This window comes from Varanus komodoensis, unplaced genomic scaffold (genome assembly GCF_004798865.1).
Source record: "Varanus komodoensis strain SLA01 unplaced genomic scaffold, ASM479886v1 scaffold27, whole genome shotgun sequence".
Taxonomy (NCBI): Eukaryota; Metazoa; Chordata; class Lepidosauria; order Squamata; family Varanidae; genus Varanus; species Varanus komodoensis.
Genome location: NW_025335701.1, coordinates 4836492 through 4857261, shown reverse-complemented (window position 1 = coordinate 4857261; position 20770 = coordinate 4836492). Strand labels below are relative to the sequence as shown.

General features: G+C 42.3%; 1 protein-coding gene across 4 annotated transcripts in view; it reads right to left on the bottom strand.

Moving 5' to 3' along the window:
- The window catches only part of WWOX (WW domain containing oxidoreductase), a 713985-nt gene that overhangs the window by 490904 nt on the left and 202311 nt on the right, over nucleotides 1-20770 (bottom strand). For all 4 annotated transcript variants that reach the window (XM_044434017.1, XM_044434018.1, XM_044434021.1 and 1 more), the window contains exon 8: nucleotides 19485-19749. In XM_044434017.1, coding sequence (XP_044289952.1) covers nucleotides 19485-19749 — 265 coding nt within the window. The remainder of the gene's footprint in view (nucleotides 1-19484; nucleotides 19750-20770) is intronic.

Genomic DNA, 20770 nt, shown 5'->3' with positions numbered 1-20770 from the left:
AGTAATATACTCCCTCTCATTACAAAACCTCTTCCACCCAGGATACAGGGCATGGGTTCAAGTTTTCACTGTACTATTTTGGTTGCATTTTGGTAGTTTCACTGAAAGTCTCACATGCATGAAAGAATTAGAGTGTAAATATTTTAATAAAATACTTATGAAAACCTCCACACTACTGCCCGGTTTGGAAAAGATAGGAAGAAGCTTAGAAAATCTCTGGATAATGTGTATTAGCAATAGTTATATTCTCAAGTCACACAGAGTTTTTCCATGTTGTTCTTGTACTTCATCATGTCCTAAGTCTGGTATGATAACATAATTTCCCTTGTTTCCACAAAACTCAGGAAAACATGTGGCAGTTTGAATTCAGCCAGTTTTTTCTCACACTTCATAAGACTTCTTGTGGCTACCTTTGGAAATGTGCAGGCTCAATGGTTACACTTTTCTTGGGCTGTATCTTCTTGAAATGGAGGTATGTATGGAGGGTGTCACATATTTGAATCTTCCTGAGGGTGGAGATGTGGAGGGCCCCCTCTCACATACACAAGCAACATCATTGATGATAATATTGGAACTCTTTTCCCTGACATCTGAATTTCTAAGTGTAGAAAGAACATTTAAACATGTGACTTAATTTGTTCCTGAATTACACCATTTATCATATCTTTTTTGTTTGTGTGAACTAAGAAGGTCTGAGAAGAGAATAACTGTGCAGTGTGGAAAATGCTGAGAATTACCAAGAATACAAGTGATTATCATGGTACTACTTGTTTTTTCACTTTTTTTAGCTATTTCTCTTTACTGCAATCTAAATTGGAAACCTAAGTTGGTTGCTTAAATTAACACAGTGCAAAAATTAACACATTTGGCAAAGACCTTGAACTGTTTTAAGCTGGGCTTTTGTAAGGAAGAATTCTACTTAAATATCTCTTTAGATAAGGATATCCTGTCTCTAGCTGGTTAGCTTAGAGGATTTAAAACAACTTGAGCCAAAGTTTCTAATTTTCTAAAATTGATGCCTATATGTGGCGCAATCTTATTATAGTATTTACTAGCACACTTCCATTTCATCATCTTCATCATCATCATCATCATCATCATCATACAAAAGTCTATGATGGGACTAAAAATTTAAGCCTTTTAGCCCAGAGATTATTTCACTAGGAAACTCCATAAATGGCTTATGGTAGATTAGATGATGTGGTTCATAGCACATCCAAATCAATAAATGATGAGCATGAACTGAGCAAAGTGCTCTCACGTTGATTCTTTTTAGTGAGCAACCAATGTGAAAATGTAGCTAAGCATTGTGATGGTGAGGGAAGGGGAGGCATTCTTTAAAACGTAACATATTTGTAATTTTTGTATTTCCAGAATTCATCTCTTATAAACAAGCTGCACTGCTTTCAGGCTGTAGCACTAGATCTGCTTCCGTGCTTTCCAGAGAGCTAGGAAACAATCCATGCTCCACATCACCAGAGAGGGCACTCAGAAACAATTGTGTTGATACCCATCACAACTTGTTATTCCATAGTGAGACAAGGATGTCTCCTGGATCATTAGTTCCAACTATCAGAAGGTTCCCAAGAACACTCAGGAGTCTATAAAGCTCCCAGGGTGGATCATCTTAATCGGTCTTTCCACACCCTATGGGGTAGGAATAGATTGTTGTGAAATCAAACTTCATCAGGTAGTGGTCTGACCATGACACAGGAGTCACCAGAACCCATCATATATTTAAACCACTCCTCAACTGCCCTGAAGCAAAGACCAGAAGGCCAGATAAAGATTATTTTCTGCCCTACTGGTTGGCCCAAAGATTGAGACGGCCTATGCTTTTCATGTTGAAAACTTGAAGGAAGGGTATGATCTGAAGGGTCTGGTCAGTGCTTGGATTTGAGGCCACCTCAGAATCCTATGTATGCCTCTTTAACTTTAGAAACATAGAAACAGAGCGAGTCAGAAGGGGTCTCCCGGGCCATCTAGTCCGACGTCCGGCACCAGCCGGCTCCGCTCACGACATGCCCACCATGTGGACGTCCAGCCTATCCTTGAACACCCGCACCGATGGGGCCTCAACCACCTCCCGTGGACTTTCACAAGAGCCAGTACGTTAAAGTGGGTAGAGTGCTCGAGTCAGACCCTGGATATCTGGGTTCTCTTTCCACTTCAGCCATGAAGCCTACTGGATGATCTTAGGCCATGAGCTCTCAGTCTCACAGGCTTTTTATAAGAATACAACCATAGACACTGCTTTGTAAAACTATTTGCTCTTCTTTAATATGTCCACATTTTCCTGTGTGACAACTTAGAATAGAAATTGATTTCACTGGCATTGGCATTGATGTACACAAACTACTCATTACTGTAAAATACCTTTACTGTGGCACAAAAGTAAAGTAAACAAAAGCAACGTAAGTAGTTGAATAGTTGAATGGAATACATCAGTGTGCAACTGTTTCTGGAAGGTTTCAGAACTGGTTGGAGAGCTTTACTAAAGAAATAGTATCATGAACACCAAGGAGCTATTAAAACAACATCAGGTTAAAATTGTGCAGAAGCATCTGTCAGGATTGGAATAGTAAAAAAAAATCCCAGAATACATATGAATATCCACTACAGTACAGCTAAGTCCATTCATACAAGATTGAAAGCTATAGCTTGATAGCAACTCTGCCTAGACAAAGCAGAGGGCAACTAAAAGGTCGGTGGTAACTCAGAAGGAACTGCAGTATAGCTGAGTTAGAACAAACTGCACAAGGAATAATGATCAACCAGATGCTCCACAAAGTTGAACTTTGTGGAAAATTAGCAAGAAGAAATGCCATTCCTGAAATGAACTTATCTCAAGGCCCATTTGGAGTTTGGAAAATGGCGTGTGGGAGATGTGGAAAAATGATCTGATGAGACCAAAATCAACTCTTCTGGCTTTGCTGCAAAGCCAACAGTGCACATCACACTCAGAACATCTGCAGCATGGCGGAGACACTGTGGGGATGCTTTTCCTGGGCAAGGTCTGTGAAACTGCTCAGAACTGAAAGTCAGATGGTTGGACCCAAATCCAGGACAATTCTACAGAGAGCGTTGTATCTGCAGAGCACCTGGGACAAGGGCGGAGGTTCAGCTTCCAGCAAGACCTTGATCCTCAACACAGCCAAAGTTACTGTGTTGAGTGGGTTCAAAACAAGAGCCTGGATTGCCTTAGAATGGCCCTGTTGAGGTCCTACTGAGGATCTGTTGCAAGTCTTGGAATCTGCTGTTCATCATTGACCCCCATCCAACCTGACAGCACTGGGGCACTTTCTCCCGGAAGAATGAGCACACATTGCAGGATCCGTATGTGCAACCCTGAGATTCATCCCAGAAAGCATGAAGCTGTAATTGCTGCCAAAGGTGCTTCTTCGATACTGTGGGTAGATACTTATGCAAGCAACAAGTCCCAGTTTGTTTTAGTTTACCTAACTTTTGGGCCATAATGAAAATATTTTTGTACCTTCACATCACTGGGTTTACATGTATGGTAAAAACCACTGTAACAAGGTTTGTCGTGGACTCTGGGGGATAGTGGAGGACAGGAAGGCTTGGAGGAATGTTGTCCATGGGGTCGCAATGGGTCGGACACGACTTTGTGACTAGCAACAAGCAACAAATGAACCCAATTGGAGTAGTACAGTGTAGTAAGGATGGTCTCCATTTAACCACTGAGAGAAACAGTCTATTCTATGGTTCCATGCTTCACCATGGCCTGTTTCATCATGTGAAACAAGAAATGTTTTACCATGGTTTCCACAGTGCTGCCACAGCTGATGCTGTAGCTGGAGGAGAATGTCCAGCATTCTCTGCTATCAGATCTTCCTAGCACCAAAATTATCAGCTCCACCACCATGCTGATTGGCTGCTCTGCACTTTCCCCTCTGCCTTTGTACTCCATTCCAAATGTCTATTTGCAGATCTGGAATGATGCACACCACCTCGCCACCAGCAGCAGAGACTGTGGAGACCGTTGGTGATGGTGACTGTTGGCTCTGGAGGAAGGAAGCTGGTTCCTGTTACCATGGTCCACCAGCAGAGGTTATTCTAGACAGATCACGGAATGTCCAGGTATTTGCCACCTGGGGCATCGGGCACATGGTAGGTGTAGACAAACTATTATTGCAGGGGTCTAACCTGAAGCCTCACACAGCGGAGCACTGCTACTGTTGCATCCATGAGGCAGAGAAGCTTTTGTATCTGGTGGGCCATGGTGGTGATTCAGGTGCTGAAATCATCTGCCATCTTGTTTGGTGTGGCTGCTCTGGATGCCAGGAGGAGAGCTTTTGCTGAGGGTGAGCCAAAGTGCATCCCTACCAACAGAATGGACTGAGAGAGGGAAAGAACAGATTATTGATGATTTATTCCAGGTTTTACAGTAGGGAGCAGGTGGTGTGAACAGAATTTAGCCACCGAAGCTAAGTCCTTCATACTCAGGCTGTCACTCCATCTCTAGCCCAAGAGAGGTGCCCTTTCGAAGGAACTGCTCTGAAAAGTGACCTCTCTTGTTTGAAGGTGATGCTGGGTCATGGGACGCCACGAGCACATGTGGTGATGAGCTGGATGGTACCTCAAAATAATCTTCAAGTCTGGGATGTAGTCCTCTGGGCTCGACGTGGCGGGGGGGGGGGGTCCCCAATCCCAAGGGTCTTGACATCAAGGGGGCTAAGTGTTCATGGTCAACTAGGTACTGAGGTCCAACTTCAACTCAGTGCCGAGGCCTCATCTCAGCACTGAGAACATTGCCTTGGTGTCCATCAGCAGCGCCAACATCCTGGTGTTGGCATTCTTGATACCAAAGTATGTCATTATTGACTCAAGAGCCCCAGTTATCATCATACGACACTCTGGATCCCTTTTGGGAGTGACAGTTTGTTCCCATTCAATGAGGGGAGAGTGGGATATGTACTGGTGTCCCCCAGCTACAACCGTGGTGTCAATGGCAGCAATGCAACTACGGATAGTCTCAATGTCAAGCCATTCTCTGATGGTGGTGGTGGTGTTCTCAGCAGGGCACAGGTGGAGCACCTCAACATCAAGCAAGTCTCGGGAGGCAGTGGAGTTTACTCCCAGGTTCTTGCCAATCGCCGCAACAGTGATGTCTGGGAGGGTGGATGGATTGGCAAGGCTGTCTCTAAGCTCCCCTTCGGATGCCAGTGTGGCAGTAGCTGGGTCTTCCCTTGGCGCTGGGAATCATGACTGGTCAGAAGACAAGACTGAGTGGATTCTCAGCACTGAGGGTTGACACTGGTTCTCATGGCACCTCCTTTCTTCTTTGATGGCATGGGCAAGCATCTTTTCTGTATTGCTGTCCTGGGTATTTTGTGTAGGACAGGACCAAAACACCCCAAATAAATAAATAAATCTTGTGGAAAAAAATAGATCAATGTATTATGAATGGATAAATACACTGTGGAATAAATAACATACTAACTGCAAAACTACATGAAAGGTGCCAGAACCCATTCCTTTTCACAAGGGCTGCAGCTGCTATACTACACTGGCTGATTTACCTCCTTGTTTCTTAAATACGATTGTGATGTACGTGGACAAAGGATTAAAAAAGAAAAAAACGAACCTCTGCAATATGTTCTCAGCAGTCTCCATGTGCTCTTTATATACCTACCAATTGTCCCAAGGTAAGACACTGTCCTTAACAAAGCTGATTTGTGGTTAATTCGGCTACAGGAACATCTGACACCAGCTTTAAAAGTGCAATATAACAGTGAATTGCAGTAGAGTAGCTTTTCACCAGGAAGCAGGTAGCTCATTTTAGCAAAAGACAAATATAAGAAACAAACAAAAATTCAATGATCCCTTGGAGCTGCAAAGAATAAAAGCCCTGCCATTCGATGGACCAAAACCATGCCAAATTTATTACATTTCTGCTCTGTATAGCAACATGCCAACTTTTACTATATCATTTTGGAGTTAAAGCTGACAGCTTACATGCCCAACTAAGTGTATTGTAAGCACATTAATGTCACTTGAAAATGACATTTTGATGGGCAATGGATTTTCTCCCCCAAGCACCACCACCCTTTCTATAATGGCTGACCAGTAAGTATTCAAGAGGTGCCACCTAACCGCATCAGACTGAAGCTGGGGAAATACACATTTCTGCACACTGACAGCACATGCTCGGCAACAGCCGACAGCAGTGCCTGCGCAAACACCGGTTTGTATGAAGACATCAGTGTCCCTTCCCAGTTCTAATCGCCAATTATTACTCTATTAGCCATGCTTGGCAGTTCATCGGCTCCAGCACCAGCTACGGAGGACTTGGAATGGACCTCTGATCTCCGTGTTTCCGCTTCAGCGAGTGCTTAGTGCAGCGGCTGTCATCTGGAGGCACAGCGGAGGAAGGCATTGTCTCTGCTAAGGTAACTGCACCTGACCTTACAACAATTTACCAAGGAAATACCTGTCTAATGGCAGCATGAGTGCAGCTTCTTTTACCACTTGTAACAGCTCTGCAAATTAGAGACAACAGGATAAATCTATGACCAGCTCACTAGACACTTCATTAAATCACTGTTCCCTTGCCTTGTAGAGCACTAATAGAATCACAGCCCTCGTTAGCTACTGAATAAAAGATCAATCACATACTTTGAGAGATCTTGCTACCAGCTTCCAGAAGAAATGGGGGGAGGGAAGGAAGAGAGCAGAGAGGGAGGGATATTTAGGATCATCAGTAAGATCTGAATGGCCTCTCTGAAAGTTGGTTAAATTACCTTTTCCACAACTGACTCAGAATGTAATACTCAGAGGAACTTGTTAAGTCTGCTTTCAAAAGCTGCTCTCTAATATATGACTACTAGGCCCTGGTCAAAAGTTCATAATGTGCATATGTAAAAAGGTACTAAATTGCCTGAGGGCTAAAACCAGAGGAATTTAATTGCAGCAAAATGTTGAAAATGGTCTATTGAGGGTCCTTCTTTTGGGATACTGCTGGCATCGGCTGATTGAGGTTTGGAACATGAAAAGCCATACAACAGCCTCCCCTTAAATACACTTGACTCTAGGAGCAGTTGCTTTCTCACAAATGCTGAAAGGAATTAAAAGGGGGGGAAGGCCCCTCAGACTCTCTTAAAATAAAAAATTAAAAACATATAATTCATAATCTAAGGGCATATGGACAAACAGTATGCTTTCCTTAGGAATGAATATCGTCCCCAAGTTTTTATATCCAAGTGTATCATTTAATACAAGTAAATATTTTTAATCAAAAAGCAAGGTGTACTAGCAAGGGTTCATATATACCAATTCAAACAAAAGATGGAGACAATGTTTAGTAGGATCTTTGCACTGCAGAAAGAGCTAATAATCAAACAAAACATCACCTCCAGCCTGCTGTCTGTGCAGCCCTGGGGTGGCAGAAGCACTTTCACCTGGCACCTGAAGCAACCTTGTCCTTCCATCTCAATAACATGAGAGAATAAAAGGCCAAATTAAATCAGTGGACTGAGGAAGGGTTAAGTGTTCTTTCCTGACAGTTGTCCCCTGTAAATGGCACCTCCACTGCTGGATTCATGTTATCTCTTGAAAATGCATCTGCCAAGTGGTTTTGCCCTTAGATGTCTGGAGTTTATTTACTGGCCAGGGATGGGATATCTGGCTTGCCAGAATTCTGCAGATTCTACTTCAAAGCATGGTTTGGTTGCTTCCATTTTCATTTGCAGTCTGTCATTTTCAGGTTTCTTGAATTGGAAAGTGTGCATTTTCAAAACTCTGCACCTCCGCCATTGGCTGAATAGTTATACTTTAAAAATACTTATGCTTTGAAAAATTACATTCCAAAGCATGAATGCATTCATGTTATATTTGCTGTAAATGCACATTTTTGTAACACACAAGTCACACTTTTAAGAATCTACAATTATTTATTTTTTAAACTGTGCCCTTTTGGTGTTCAAGCTTGCAAATAGGACCTTCACATGATCTGTGCCCAGGAACAAAAATGTCATAACATCCCTATTATGGAGTGATACTTCCTTGAGAATTGACCCTGCCTCCAGCCAGCCTTCCATAACCTCTACTTACTTCTGGTATCAACATCCAGAAACGGTTTTGTGGGAAGGAGGAGAGGGTTTAACAATGACCTTCTGGCTAAGGAAAATCAAGTGATGTGGTTGCCCTTCCAACTGGCAATTCTTCCTGGCAAAACCTCACTCAAATTATGATATAAGCACAGAGTTGAAATGGCTAATTTTGAGGGAAAGACCTAAACCTATAGACAAAGAGTGGGGCTTAGCTGTTGTCTTTTTTTTAAATTCCTCCTTGGCTGGTTCATAATTTAATAATGCAATTCATTTCACAGACACAGGGCATTAAAAGCTGTGCCCCATGTGGTATATTATTTCCTTGCCTTGCTTTCAGGCCTAAGCTGTATCAGCTTCTGACTTCCAAAAGTGACAGTTAACATTATGATCTCATGGCTTTGTTCTACAGCAAACAAACAAACTAAAAATATCCAGTTCACTCAGAAGTGTCAGCCGCAAAATCCATTCAATGGATAACAGGGATAAAGTTGATAATTCATTTACTTGACCTCAGGAGAACAGTCCTGATGGAAGTCTAAGAAAGTAGAGCTACAGTGGTAACAGCATTTACTGCAATAAATAGAACTCTCTGAAAATGACAAACCAATAGCATCTGACAACAAAGTAAAAATATAACACACACTTTCATCTGTTTACTTTTGACATTCAGTGCTGAAACTTGGCCAGTTATTCAACCTGGCAGAGAAATATATGTCTCAGAAATATATTTCTTGGAAGTATACAGAGGAAATCATCTTCCGATTTCTTGAAAGAATACAAGAAATACAGAATGATTTCAAATTTAAGTGCCAGAACAGCAAAAAGGCTAAAATATGCAAGCACAAACATCTTTCTATCAAGATCTATTAATGAGGAGCTGTATGTCTATCTTGTTTCCTTCTTGGAAATCCTACCATTATAATTCTTTGCTCAAACACTTTCCTTAGTCAGCCAGGAAGGATAGTTCAGAGAAACCTTGTCTCATACAATCCAAGAGTTATTTCATATGTTACACAGTAACAAATCCTGGACACCATGGGAAAAGCAGCAAATCCTGACTTTCCAACAATTGAGCCCATAGATACATGCATTCAGAAACGGCTGTCAGGGCGAAAAGACACGTAAGAATTCTGTACCGTTTTCTCCAGATATTAAAAATGAACATGAAGGAATGTTAGGCAAAAGTAATGTTCTTCTGCCATTTTCCTGTTCAAAATCTACTTCTCTCCTGTTTGAAATCTACTTCGAAATCTACAAGCAAGGTGGAGGAGGCTGGATGGCAGTTCTTGGATGCATTTCCTCTAAAATGCTGGAAAGCAACTGAGTGTGTGAGATACTGGAGTGAACAATTGGCAGGAAGGGAAATGGTTAAGTAATCTCTATGCACACAAACATATGCGGATGCATGCACGCACACAGGCACGCGCACACATATGCATGCACACAGAGCTTATGTTAATTCAATCCTGACTACAACCTCCCAGACAAACTGACTGGGCTGGACGTGGAGCTGGCCACTGCATGTTGGCCCAAGCAAAACTACATTGGAGCAAAATGAAGCTGCAAAAAATGAAAAGATGTTGTTGTAACAGAACTGTTGCTAAGCTAACAAAACCTTGGGAATTGCCTCTGCTAGTTGCATGTGATTGAGAAGCCCTCAGATTTTATTTTCCAAATAGGAAAATTTTGGAAAATCCAGACCATTTCTGACTTAGCATCCTAGGTCATTGTGCCTTCAGATCCACCAGGCTAGAGGTTCGAAAGTGCACAGACTGAAAATGTATTGCATGCTTTCTGCAATAGCTAAATTTCTTCCCCCTTGAAAATGTTTTGTTGAAACAACACCCACAGCACCCATCCTTGAAAGTGATAACCAGCAATGTGATTCATTGCTTCACAGCCTGACCCAGCTGGACTATAAAGATCTAAGCTGGGAAGCACACACAAGGTCACTGGGTAGTGCAAAGACTCAAGTAATTGACACCAAGCACATGTCTGCCGGGTCTTTAGAGTCACCTGGGTATCTAAAGGACTTTGGTGGTGGCAGCATCAATTCTCAGATTAACCACGAAATGAGGATCTACATTGCCCGAGTGTGTTGCGAAACAATCCATGACAGTAGTTTCATTATCATAGGGATGTACTTTGGAAAAAACTTTGTTAGAAAAACCCTGGGGCCTTCTTTTGGACCTTAATTTCAATTAGCACGCAACAAAATCTGTTTAAGGGGAAGGAGGGATGAAGTCAGAAGTCCAAGACAGACCCTGCAAAGTGGGGCTATTCTTCAAAAACCAATTTGCTTTAGTGTGATAGCTGTTAAGAGTACTCTGTCCCAGGAACTAGCACCACATTCCATTCAATAAAAGCTAAAAGCACTCATTCAGAGCCCCAGTTACACTCTTGAAGTGGGTTTCCATGTGCTCATGCAAATTTATTTGCCTGGGCAAGACTAATCTCTGTGTATACATTGCCAAAGCATACATGTGCGCAGCATGGTCAGATAGTATAACACATGTGTGAACGACGGCGGAGTAGGGATGCAAAGGCACACAACCTGTCGCCCAATCATGTACACAACCTTTGGTGCAATAGGACCTAGCTTTAGTCCTGTAGCAAGCCCGTATTTCTTCCTTTGCAGATATAAGCTGCTTTGAGTTCTTAGTAAGAAAAAAGGCAAGATATAAATCTAATGAATGAATGAATGAATAAATTAATGATTTGGCATAAGAAAAACCTAAGTGTTGGATAGGTGGCATTTTCAAGTTGTGGGGGAAAGTTCCACCTCCCCAACACTTTATTTTTTAAACTGTGAATGAAATTATAAAATTATATATTGTTATTACATCACATTTATACCCTTGCCTTTCTTACTCTTCCAAGGAAACCAGGCAGCTTAGAAAGTTCTCCTCTCCATTTTTTCTCACAACAACCTAGATCTGTAGGCAAGGTTGAGAGTCTGTGCCTGGCCAAGTCACCCAGCGAGCGGCACGGCCGAGCAGGGACTGGAGTGTGGATCCCCCGAGTTGCAGTACACCACACTCCACCACACAGTGCACACTACATCACAGTGGCTCTCAATGCATCCACTGTATGTCACACAACAGGCTACCCACTGAATAGGCACACCTTATGATACCTATTCACAAAGAGAGAAATACAGTAGTAGATAATACACGGCAAGCCCCAAATGAGAATGAAGGCTGCACCTGCAGCATTTTGCAGTTAACCAAACTGTGTGTGTGTGTGTCCAAGACAAATCTATTCTAGTTTTTTTTTAACATGGACAATTATTTGTATACATCAAAAGTTACTTATTTAAAATATGATTTATCATCTAGGTTGTTCTATTTCTTTTCTATGGAATGTTTTTCCAATTAATAAAATTCCTCAAGTATGCTATATGGATTTCTCACATGCACAGCATTTGCTCTATCAATATTGGTATTAAGTAACTGCAAAAATATGTTGTCACTAACATAATGGATGAAATTTGACTATGTTCTTTATATTTGTCACCCGGTTGCCTGGCAGAGATTGATAGGACTAATCTAAAAACTCCATGAAACAGAAAAATAAAAAAGATCCACTAGTGTCTTCCTCCAACTCTGCCAAAAGGAAAGAAGATATCAGAATTGTAAAGCTGCAACCTTTAAGTATAAGGCTTTTTATCTGCATGTTGCAATAATTCAAATAAATAATAGACTAGGTAAATTCATATATACATACTGAGCACTGAATGATCCATGTACTAATATTTACTCACTTTTCTCCCTGAATTGAATCAGAATATTGAATAGGATCAATCATTACAACACACATTCTTACTCTTTGCAAAGAAAACCACACAACACTCGTTACAGAAAACTCATGCTTTACTTTCATGACAACAAAATGTGTCTGATTATTTTTCTTTTCTCCCATTTGTTTTTCACTGTGTAAATTTTATGTTTCAAGCTCAAATATGTTAACTATCATATTCATCTTTTAAACTGAAATGTATCACAACTGAAGGTTCTTTAAGCCCAACAATGAAAATGATTAATGAATGTCACCAGTGAACAGAATCATCGCCGTTTAATGGGACAGAGTTTTGCCGTGCATGCCCAGAGCCTCATGGGAGACATCAGGGTGACTCTGAGATGCATGCAATCCAAGCAATCACTTGGGGCCACACAGTGTATCCTGGCAAGCAAAGGCAGCTGGGAGCTTTCTGGAGTATGCACTGCAGTGAAGACTTTACATGTGGAGGACACATTGGTAGAGTTAGGCCAGGGCTGGAGGGTGCTGTTCCTAAAGCTTAACTGAGAAGGAGTCATGTGCTATGAAAACGCCATGTACTCTGCCTTTCCACCAACAATGTTCAGCAGAAATAAAATAATCATCAATAGTTAAGCATTTTTAAAAACTACATGCAAATGACATGGCACAGAATGAAAATGTTACACTTAGTTTAAAATGCCAAGGCTAATGAAAAACACGGCTTAATAAAATTGCCTTCATCTGGCATCGGGAACTAAAAAGGATGAGGCAAAGTGAACTTCCTGCCACCGGAGGTTCAACAATGGAGTGCAGATATAAAAAGGGCCCCTCATCCAACCCAGCTAGACTAGTAGCCAGAATGCTGCAAGAGGAGGTGTCGGTTCTGTAGCTACCCTCTCCCCATGACACCGATGTCTCCTTCATCCCAGGGCCCATGAGTTTGAACTAGCTCTCTAATCTGGCAGGCTAGAATCTGTAACCTGAAATATAACAGACAGAACATAAATGACTCCTGACCAGACAAGAGCAGAAAGTGAAGCTCCTGATATGTACACCAGAATTAGATTAATCCAAAGGTTTTACACACCTGCCAATCACAAGGCCCAACTTTGCACTCCTCTGTTTATTTGTTGACCCAAATGCAATTCCACAGCCAAAAAGTCCCAGGTCATAAAGTTACAGAATCCATGAGTCAGAGTCCATGAAATGTCTGGGCTACACCCAGCTATGCATACGAGCATTCCCTGCATATTTCAGTAATAATGAAAAAGGAACAACAGTTCAGATATCTGATACAGGGTTGGGAGACTTCAGACATCATTCGGCCAAGTCTTCTAAACAAGGCGAGATGCATACATGTCTTAAGACATTTATTGCAAGAAAATGAAAGAAAAAGGAAGAGAACGCTCATTATAAAATATGAACAATGCTATGTTTTTATTGTACCTAGCAAAATGGAGACATTATGATGAATGAAATGCCATAGAATAGACAGTTATCGCATTTCTCTATCTGGTAATATTGAAACTTGGAAAAGTAGATCAAAGGGGAAAGCAGCAGCACTATCAGAAGAATTTCTTCTTCTTTGGAACAGGGAAAATGAGTTGTTATGGCTTTGCTCTAAGGGTAGGTACTTTCAGGATCAGGTTTCCTGGACCTTCTTACTGTTTACTTACTGTCAACTTCCCCCCACCCCACACCCATAAAGTCAGAAGAGACTTCTCCCAATACTTCAAATAAATAAAACATCCAGCTGCACAAACACTATACATCCTGCTAGATTACTTTGGCTTCTTATGGAATATTTGACTTTCCCCAGAATGTAAATGATTAAAGAGAACCCATCATATGAAACTGATTGGGGAACAGCTTAAAGTGGCATGGCATTTTTACAAAGATGGCACGACCAGAAATAAAGACCAGAAGAAAACAGAGTAACCCGGCCATCCCGAAAGGTCAGGAAGTAATATCAACATCACTACACAAAGCACCCTTTAAGCTACTTTCTATATACAATCCTTCTCTTGCCTTCCAGACATAGAGATACTGCCTGGGCTCCTGTGTGTGAGAAATCATTTCAGGCCTCTAAGGCCTGAAACTTTCAGTTTCTCCTACTGAAAGCTCTCTTCGGAAGGTAGGAAATTATACTGCGCCAACAGGCCCTGCACAATTTGTCACCTGTCCAGCTAAATGCAACCTATCTTCATGAAGTGTATTTATTTATCTGATTTGCACACTTCCTGTCTGCAGGGAAGGCAGCACACAATGTCCTACAATCTTAAATAAACATGAACCTAAAGAGTTTCAGCATGTACTCAAAATGTGTAAGCAATACCTAAGAGGACAAAATAAATTAATAGGTAATATTAAATATCACATATCATTCCTCTTTTCGTGGTATGAAAGGGAAAGCAAAGGAGACACCCCTCTAAAGACATCACTAGAAACTGCAAAAGCTACTAATGAGCTTGGATTCCTTCATAGGAAGGTGCTCCCTCCCCTGCACCCCCAGCTTCTAGTCCCAGCAGTGTCCTGGGCTTTGTGTTGCAATCACCATATTGCCCTTAATGTCATTTTAGAAGTACATAACTAGCACACACACCAATCAGGAGTGGCACCAACAAAATGGCACCGATAGCAAGGCTGCAAAGACCAAGGAGCACCAGAATAAATCTCTCAACAAGGTTAGAGTCAGTGCAGCGTAGGGCCACAAGGTTGATGGCCGGTTTGCAGGGGATGGGGTATGAGGCGAGACTGAGGGAACTGGGTCTCTTCAGCCTGGAGAAGAGGAGACTCAGAGGGGATCTGTTGGCAACATGCAAGTATGTGAGGGGATGGCACATGGAGATGGGTAGAGACCTGTTCTTCCCTGCAGAGGAAGGCAGGACACGCTCCAACGGAGCAAAGCTCAGGAAGCCCAGGTTCCAGTTAGATGCCAGGAAGCACTTCCTGACAGTTAGGACCCCGAGGGTGTTGAATGGGCTTCCACGAGAGGTCGTTGAGGCCACATCAGTGAGGGTGTTCAAAGATAGGCTGGACATGCACATGGTGGGCATGTCGTGAGCGGAGCCGGCTGGTGCCAGAGGTCAGACTAGATGGCCCGGGAGACCCCTTCTGACTCGCTCTGTTTCTATGTTTCTATGTTTTTAACCTGTCAAGAAGAGATCCAAGCTTCCGGATTTTGTATTCTTCATCCAAGAAGTTTATTTGATTAGGTATGTCATTTTATTCTAAAGAATTTTATGAAAATAGTTTAATGTTTTACGGTATACAGAAAGGCAAAGGTTTTATCACTCTGAAGTTTAGTGAAGGTCTTCCATACACAAACACTATCTACAAGTTAAGCCGACTCAAAATATCTAAGCTGGTTGACATGCATAACTTTAATTTGTTCGCTAAGAGATGGCCCCAGTCTCTGCTAGAATGTGCCACTGAAACCACTTTCAGTGCTACATTTTGTGCATGAAGGGATTTCAGGATTGCTTCCTCCCTCTGAATTAATCCTAAACTGACTTTTTAAGAATGAAATAGTGCTTTGGTCAGCCAGCAGACCTTGTAGTAAGAAAGTGTCACCAAAGATGGCTTGATTAGTTGGACTATATAGCTGTGTTCAGTGACAAGGTATTTGCAGTGAAACCCAACCTAAATCTGATGGCTTGGATTTCAGTTTATATGCAATTAACAATCAGAATTCAGAGTTAGAAACATAGAGCGAGTCAGAAGGGGCCTCCCAGGCCATCTAGTCTGACCTCCGGCACCAGCCGGCTCCGCTCACGACATGCCTACCATGTGCACGTCCAGCCTATCCTTGAACACCTGCACCGATGGGGCCTCAACGACCTCTCGTGGAAGCCCATTCCACACCCTCGGGGTTTTAACTATCAGGAAGTGCTTCCTGGCATCCAAATGGAACCTTGGCTCCCTGAGCTTTGCTCCATTGGAGTGCGTCCTGCCTTCCTCTGCAGGGGAGAACAGGTCTCTACCCATCTCCACGTGGCATCCCCTCACATACCTGTATGTCGCCAACATATCCCCTCGGAGTCTCCTCTTCTCCAGGCTGAAAAGACCCAGTTCCCTCAGTCTCGCTTCATACGGCATCCCCTGCAAACCGGCCACCAACCTTGTGGCCCTACGCTGCACTGACTCTAACCTGGCTATATCCTTTCTGTAATGAGGGGCCCAAAACTGAGCACAATACTCCAGTTGCGGGCACACCAGAGTCGTGTAGAGTGGTAGTAATACCTCTCCTGATCTAGAAGCCACACTTCTGGCTATGCAACCAAGGGTGGCGTTTGCCCTCTTGACCACCACATCACACTGCTGGCTCATGTTTAGCCTGCAGTCAACCAGCACCCCGAGGTCCCTTTCACAAGTGCTGCTCTCCAGCCACTTGTCACCTAACCTGTACTTATGACACCCATTCCTATGCCCCAAGTGCAAGACCTTGCACTTATCCACATTGAACGCCATCCTGTTGTCTCCTGCCCACTTCCATAGTCTGTCCAGATCCTTTTGGATCTGGAGTACCTGCTCCTCAGTTGTGGCCACTGCTCCAGTTTTAGTGTCGTCTGCAAATTTGATCAGCGGACTGTTCACCCTTTCTTCCATGTCATTAATGAAAAGATTAAACAGGATCGGCCCCAGGACAGAGCTTGTCACTGGCCGCCATCCCGATGATTCCCCACTAATGGTTACCTTCTGCTTTCGGTCAGTCAACCATGCCCTAATCTACTGGACAGTGCTTTGGTGTATCCCAAAACTCCTCAGTTGCTCCACCAGGATATCATGGGGCACTTTGTCAAAGGCCTTGCTGAAATCCAGGTATACCACATCCACTGCATCCCCTCCATCTAGCCATCTCAAACCCTTGTCATAGAATTCCACAAGGTTTGTCTGGCAGGACCTGTTTTTGCAGAAGCCGTGTTGTGTGGCTGTCAGCCTCTCTTCCCTATCTAGCATCACTAGATCTCTCTCTATTATGAGTCTTTCCATTGTTTTTCCTACAATGGACGTAAGGCTAACAGGTCTATATTCCCCATGTCCTTTCTAAAACCCTTTTTGAAAATTGGGACCACTGATGCCACCCTCCAGTCCTCTGGAACTTCACCCGTTCTCCACAAGGCCTAAAAAATGGAGGCCAGCGGGTGTGAGAGAACCCCTGCCAACCAAGTACTCTCGGGTGTAACCCGTCAGGGCCCAGCACCACTGTAAGGTCCAGTGCCCTGAGAAGCCCCTCGACTTCAAGGGGGGTGACTCTAATCCGTGCCCCTAAGTCCCCAGCCTCATCTAATCTCCTATGCGATCTCCCCCATCCTGCTTTGGGGAGAACACAGAGGCAAAATAGTCATTTAGCATCTGTGCCTGTTCCCTCATATCAGTCACTGGATCTCCTTCCTCCTTATTTGGTGGTCCCACCACTTGTCTCCCCTTCCTCTTCCTATTAAGAAACATTCTTCTAAGAAATGATACCAGAGCTCAAGAATATTCTTCTAAGCCACTTGCTCACAGGTTTATCTGTTCTCTCACTTTGCATTGTTTGTTTCTTGTATTTTAAAGTTTAATGAATGGAGTGGAAGGGAAACAATCTATCATTCAGATCTAAAAGGGGGGCGGGATTCCACAGGGCAACACAAGTGAAGAAATATGCTCTTAATGGAAGGAACTGCACATTGAGTACATGGGTTCGGTACATTACTCTCCTGCACTTCATGCTCAGTACTGTCAATTGCCCATCACTTCTGAGGCAGAAACAAAGTCAAATTGGTTAGTAATGAAACATTTACACATTTGAAAGAAGGGCATCAGTGTGCTTGTGTGTGTGTGAAATGATTACCTTTCAAATCCTTGTTATTTCACCTGTAAAGCAACTTTACTGAATCAGGATACTTGCTTAAGGATAATATTTATTTATTTGAAGCTTTAAAATAACTAAAAATATATAAATGAAAGTACAATATAGTTCTGACTTGCTAAGTTTTAGTTCAAGAATAATTCAATTCACTAATACTAATTAATGGGTTAGAGCGTTATCATTTGCAAAACCCAGACAAATACGAGCCAAGGACCACATACCACTTGCAATCCAAAAATGCACGGAATATTGTATGTCATATATTAATCTTTGAGCCACATGACCACCAGTCTCTAAAGCAGGCAAAGGCAAATGAAAACATCAGAAGTAAAGCACTTGGACCCCACTGAATTATAAGGAATTACTCTTCTGCCTTAAATATTCCTAAAGGTCTCTACATATAGTCAGTGTTGCCTCTAGCACTTAATCGTATTAGGAAAAATAACGCTAGAATATTCAGGAATTTTTCAAAGACACAGGTGACTGAAATTTACTTTGCAGGACTTACATAATCCTTTACCAATATAAACTCCTCTGAACTTTCTTTCCACCTATAAATCAGAACAGATTCATGTCTGATAAATAACTGGGACTATTTACTGAAGGTGCGAACCCATGAAGCAATGTAAACCTACTATATACCAGGGAACCACCCAAACCCAGTCTTGCATCATTCAGATACCTGTTTACATGCAATTTTGTCACTAGCACAATCCAAAACTACAAATTCATTTGAAAAGAAAAAAGAAAAAAAAGGACAAGCACCTCTGCTACTTTCAGGTATCTTAAAAGTCAATTCGAAAAAAATCCTGGAGCCTCAGTCTAGCGTTACTTCTGTTTATTTATAACAGTGCGGGCAGATGACTCCAACCAATCACAGCGAATCCAGCAAACTGCATAGTTTGCATAGCTCAGTCAGTTTACTCACATGGTTCCTCTCAGCTGGATTTCAGTACAGTCAGGAATTTGCTCAAGGACTCAGTTGTGTCCCTACACCTATCTAGGGTTATGAGTATGATCTTTTGGATATTTTTGGTTATAGATTATAATTATTCAACAGTACCAGCACTATATTCATATCCATTTGAAGAAAGAGCAGCACATCTGTTAAAACTAAAGCACACTGCTTGGCTCTGCTCTGCACAGAAACAGGAAACATAACCCCATCGTGTCACATTTCCAGCCATTTTTAATGCAAAAGCATTCGAAAACTCAGTTCACTGAAACATCTGCTAAGCTCTTGTAGCCTTAGCATGCGATACTTTTTCTGCTCTCCTACTTGCCAACACAAACACTTGGGTTTAAGGAGAGCTGTGGCAACCATGACAATGTCTCCTAATTTTAAATGTGGCAAAAGTCAGTAAGATGCTATGAGGACAATATCTCAGGATTGTTGTTCATGCTTACTTTTAGAAAAACATCAGCATTTCTCTTCTTTCCTCCAAATCCATTCCATTCCTACAATGCCATCAAAGAATATTGCATTCTATAGATCTGATTTCTTTCTGATCCTCTGCAGGAACTGAGGATTTTCCCTTAGTTTCAATCAATTTTTCCTCAGTCTCCTCAATTTTTCACCTTGCACGGTATATGTGTACACCTTGTACTAAATTACATGAACACACGCACATTAATCAAACAGCAATCAAAGCAGTTCAGTAATGCTCACTCTTTTAAACTTTCTTGCTCATAGGAATCCTTGGCAACATTAGGAGAGAACCAAAGTTAAAATGCAACACCTGGATTTTCTGAACAGTCACGGCTGTTCAAATACAAAGATATATAAAACATTATTCACTTACCATGGACTTGGTGAAAGGCCGAGCCAAAGTAAACAGCACGGTATACACCCACCAGTTGCGATGAATGGATGTGTACATCATATTTCCAGGGTGCACTGCATTCGATATCACTCCATAGGGAGAGAGTCGGCGGTTGAGCTCATTGGATAGAAGAATATTGCAAAGCTTAGAACGGTTGTAGGCCAGCATAGCCCAGTATTCCTTCTTAGATGGGGAAAGCATGTTGAAGTCAAGTTTTCCAGAGCGGTCTTTAATTTCAGTGAACCTTAAAGAATAAAACAAATTGATTTGGGGATCAGCAAAATTCTTCTCTTGGTTAAAACACTATTTACTCCACTGATAGCCTCACCAGCATAACTGTGCTACGAGTATATATACAAACTAAATTAGGCTGATAGCCATTACAAACAGAAACTTGGCAACTTGGATAAAATGAAACGTAAAATGTCTATAGCAACCACACTATCATATGAAGTTATATGTTGACCCATTCACTTCCTAATCCCTTTTTCCTCACAGCTCTCTACCACTGGAATGCTCTTCCACCTAACAGGCATCCTCTTCTTCCACAGTTAAAGTCAAGTGCCTCCCTTGGACACAGCTGTCCAACCTGGCTTTTTCTGATTAATTTTCTTTACTACTAGCTTCCTTCTGTTCCTTCCTGAATATGTCTAGCCTCCTTGAACTTTAAACTGCAAAAAACAAAGGTTTTGTACATTGCCTAGAGTTTGTATGTTCTTTAAACAAATGGCTGCCCATATGAGAATCATGTAGGAATCTAACACAAGATTTGAGTCATTTTGTACCCCTGAACCTCAGTAAGACTCAGAGTAGGAATAGCTTGAATAGGCACAAGCTTTCTTCAGCCTTGGTACACTGTTCTGGGTCATCTTCTCCAGACCCTGCAGCAAGGCCTGAATTTTGTTGTAGTTAGTCGCGAAGTCGTGTCCGACCCATCGTGACCCCATGGACAACATTCCTCCAGGCCTTCCTGTCTTCCACCATCTCCCGGAATCCACTTAAGCTGACACCAACTGCTTCAGTGACTCCATCTAGCCACCTCATCCTCTGCTGTCCCCTTCTTCTTTTGCCATCTATTGTTCCCTGTATCATGGTCTTCTCCAGGCAGTCCTTCCTTCTCATTAGGTGGCCAAACTATTTGAGTTTCATCTTCAGTATCTGGCCTTCTAAAGAGCAATAAGGGTTGATCTCCTCTAGGACTGACTGGTTTCATCACCTTGCAGTCCAAGGGACTCGCAGGAGTCTCCTCCAGCACCACAATTCAA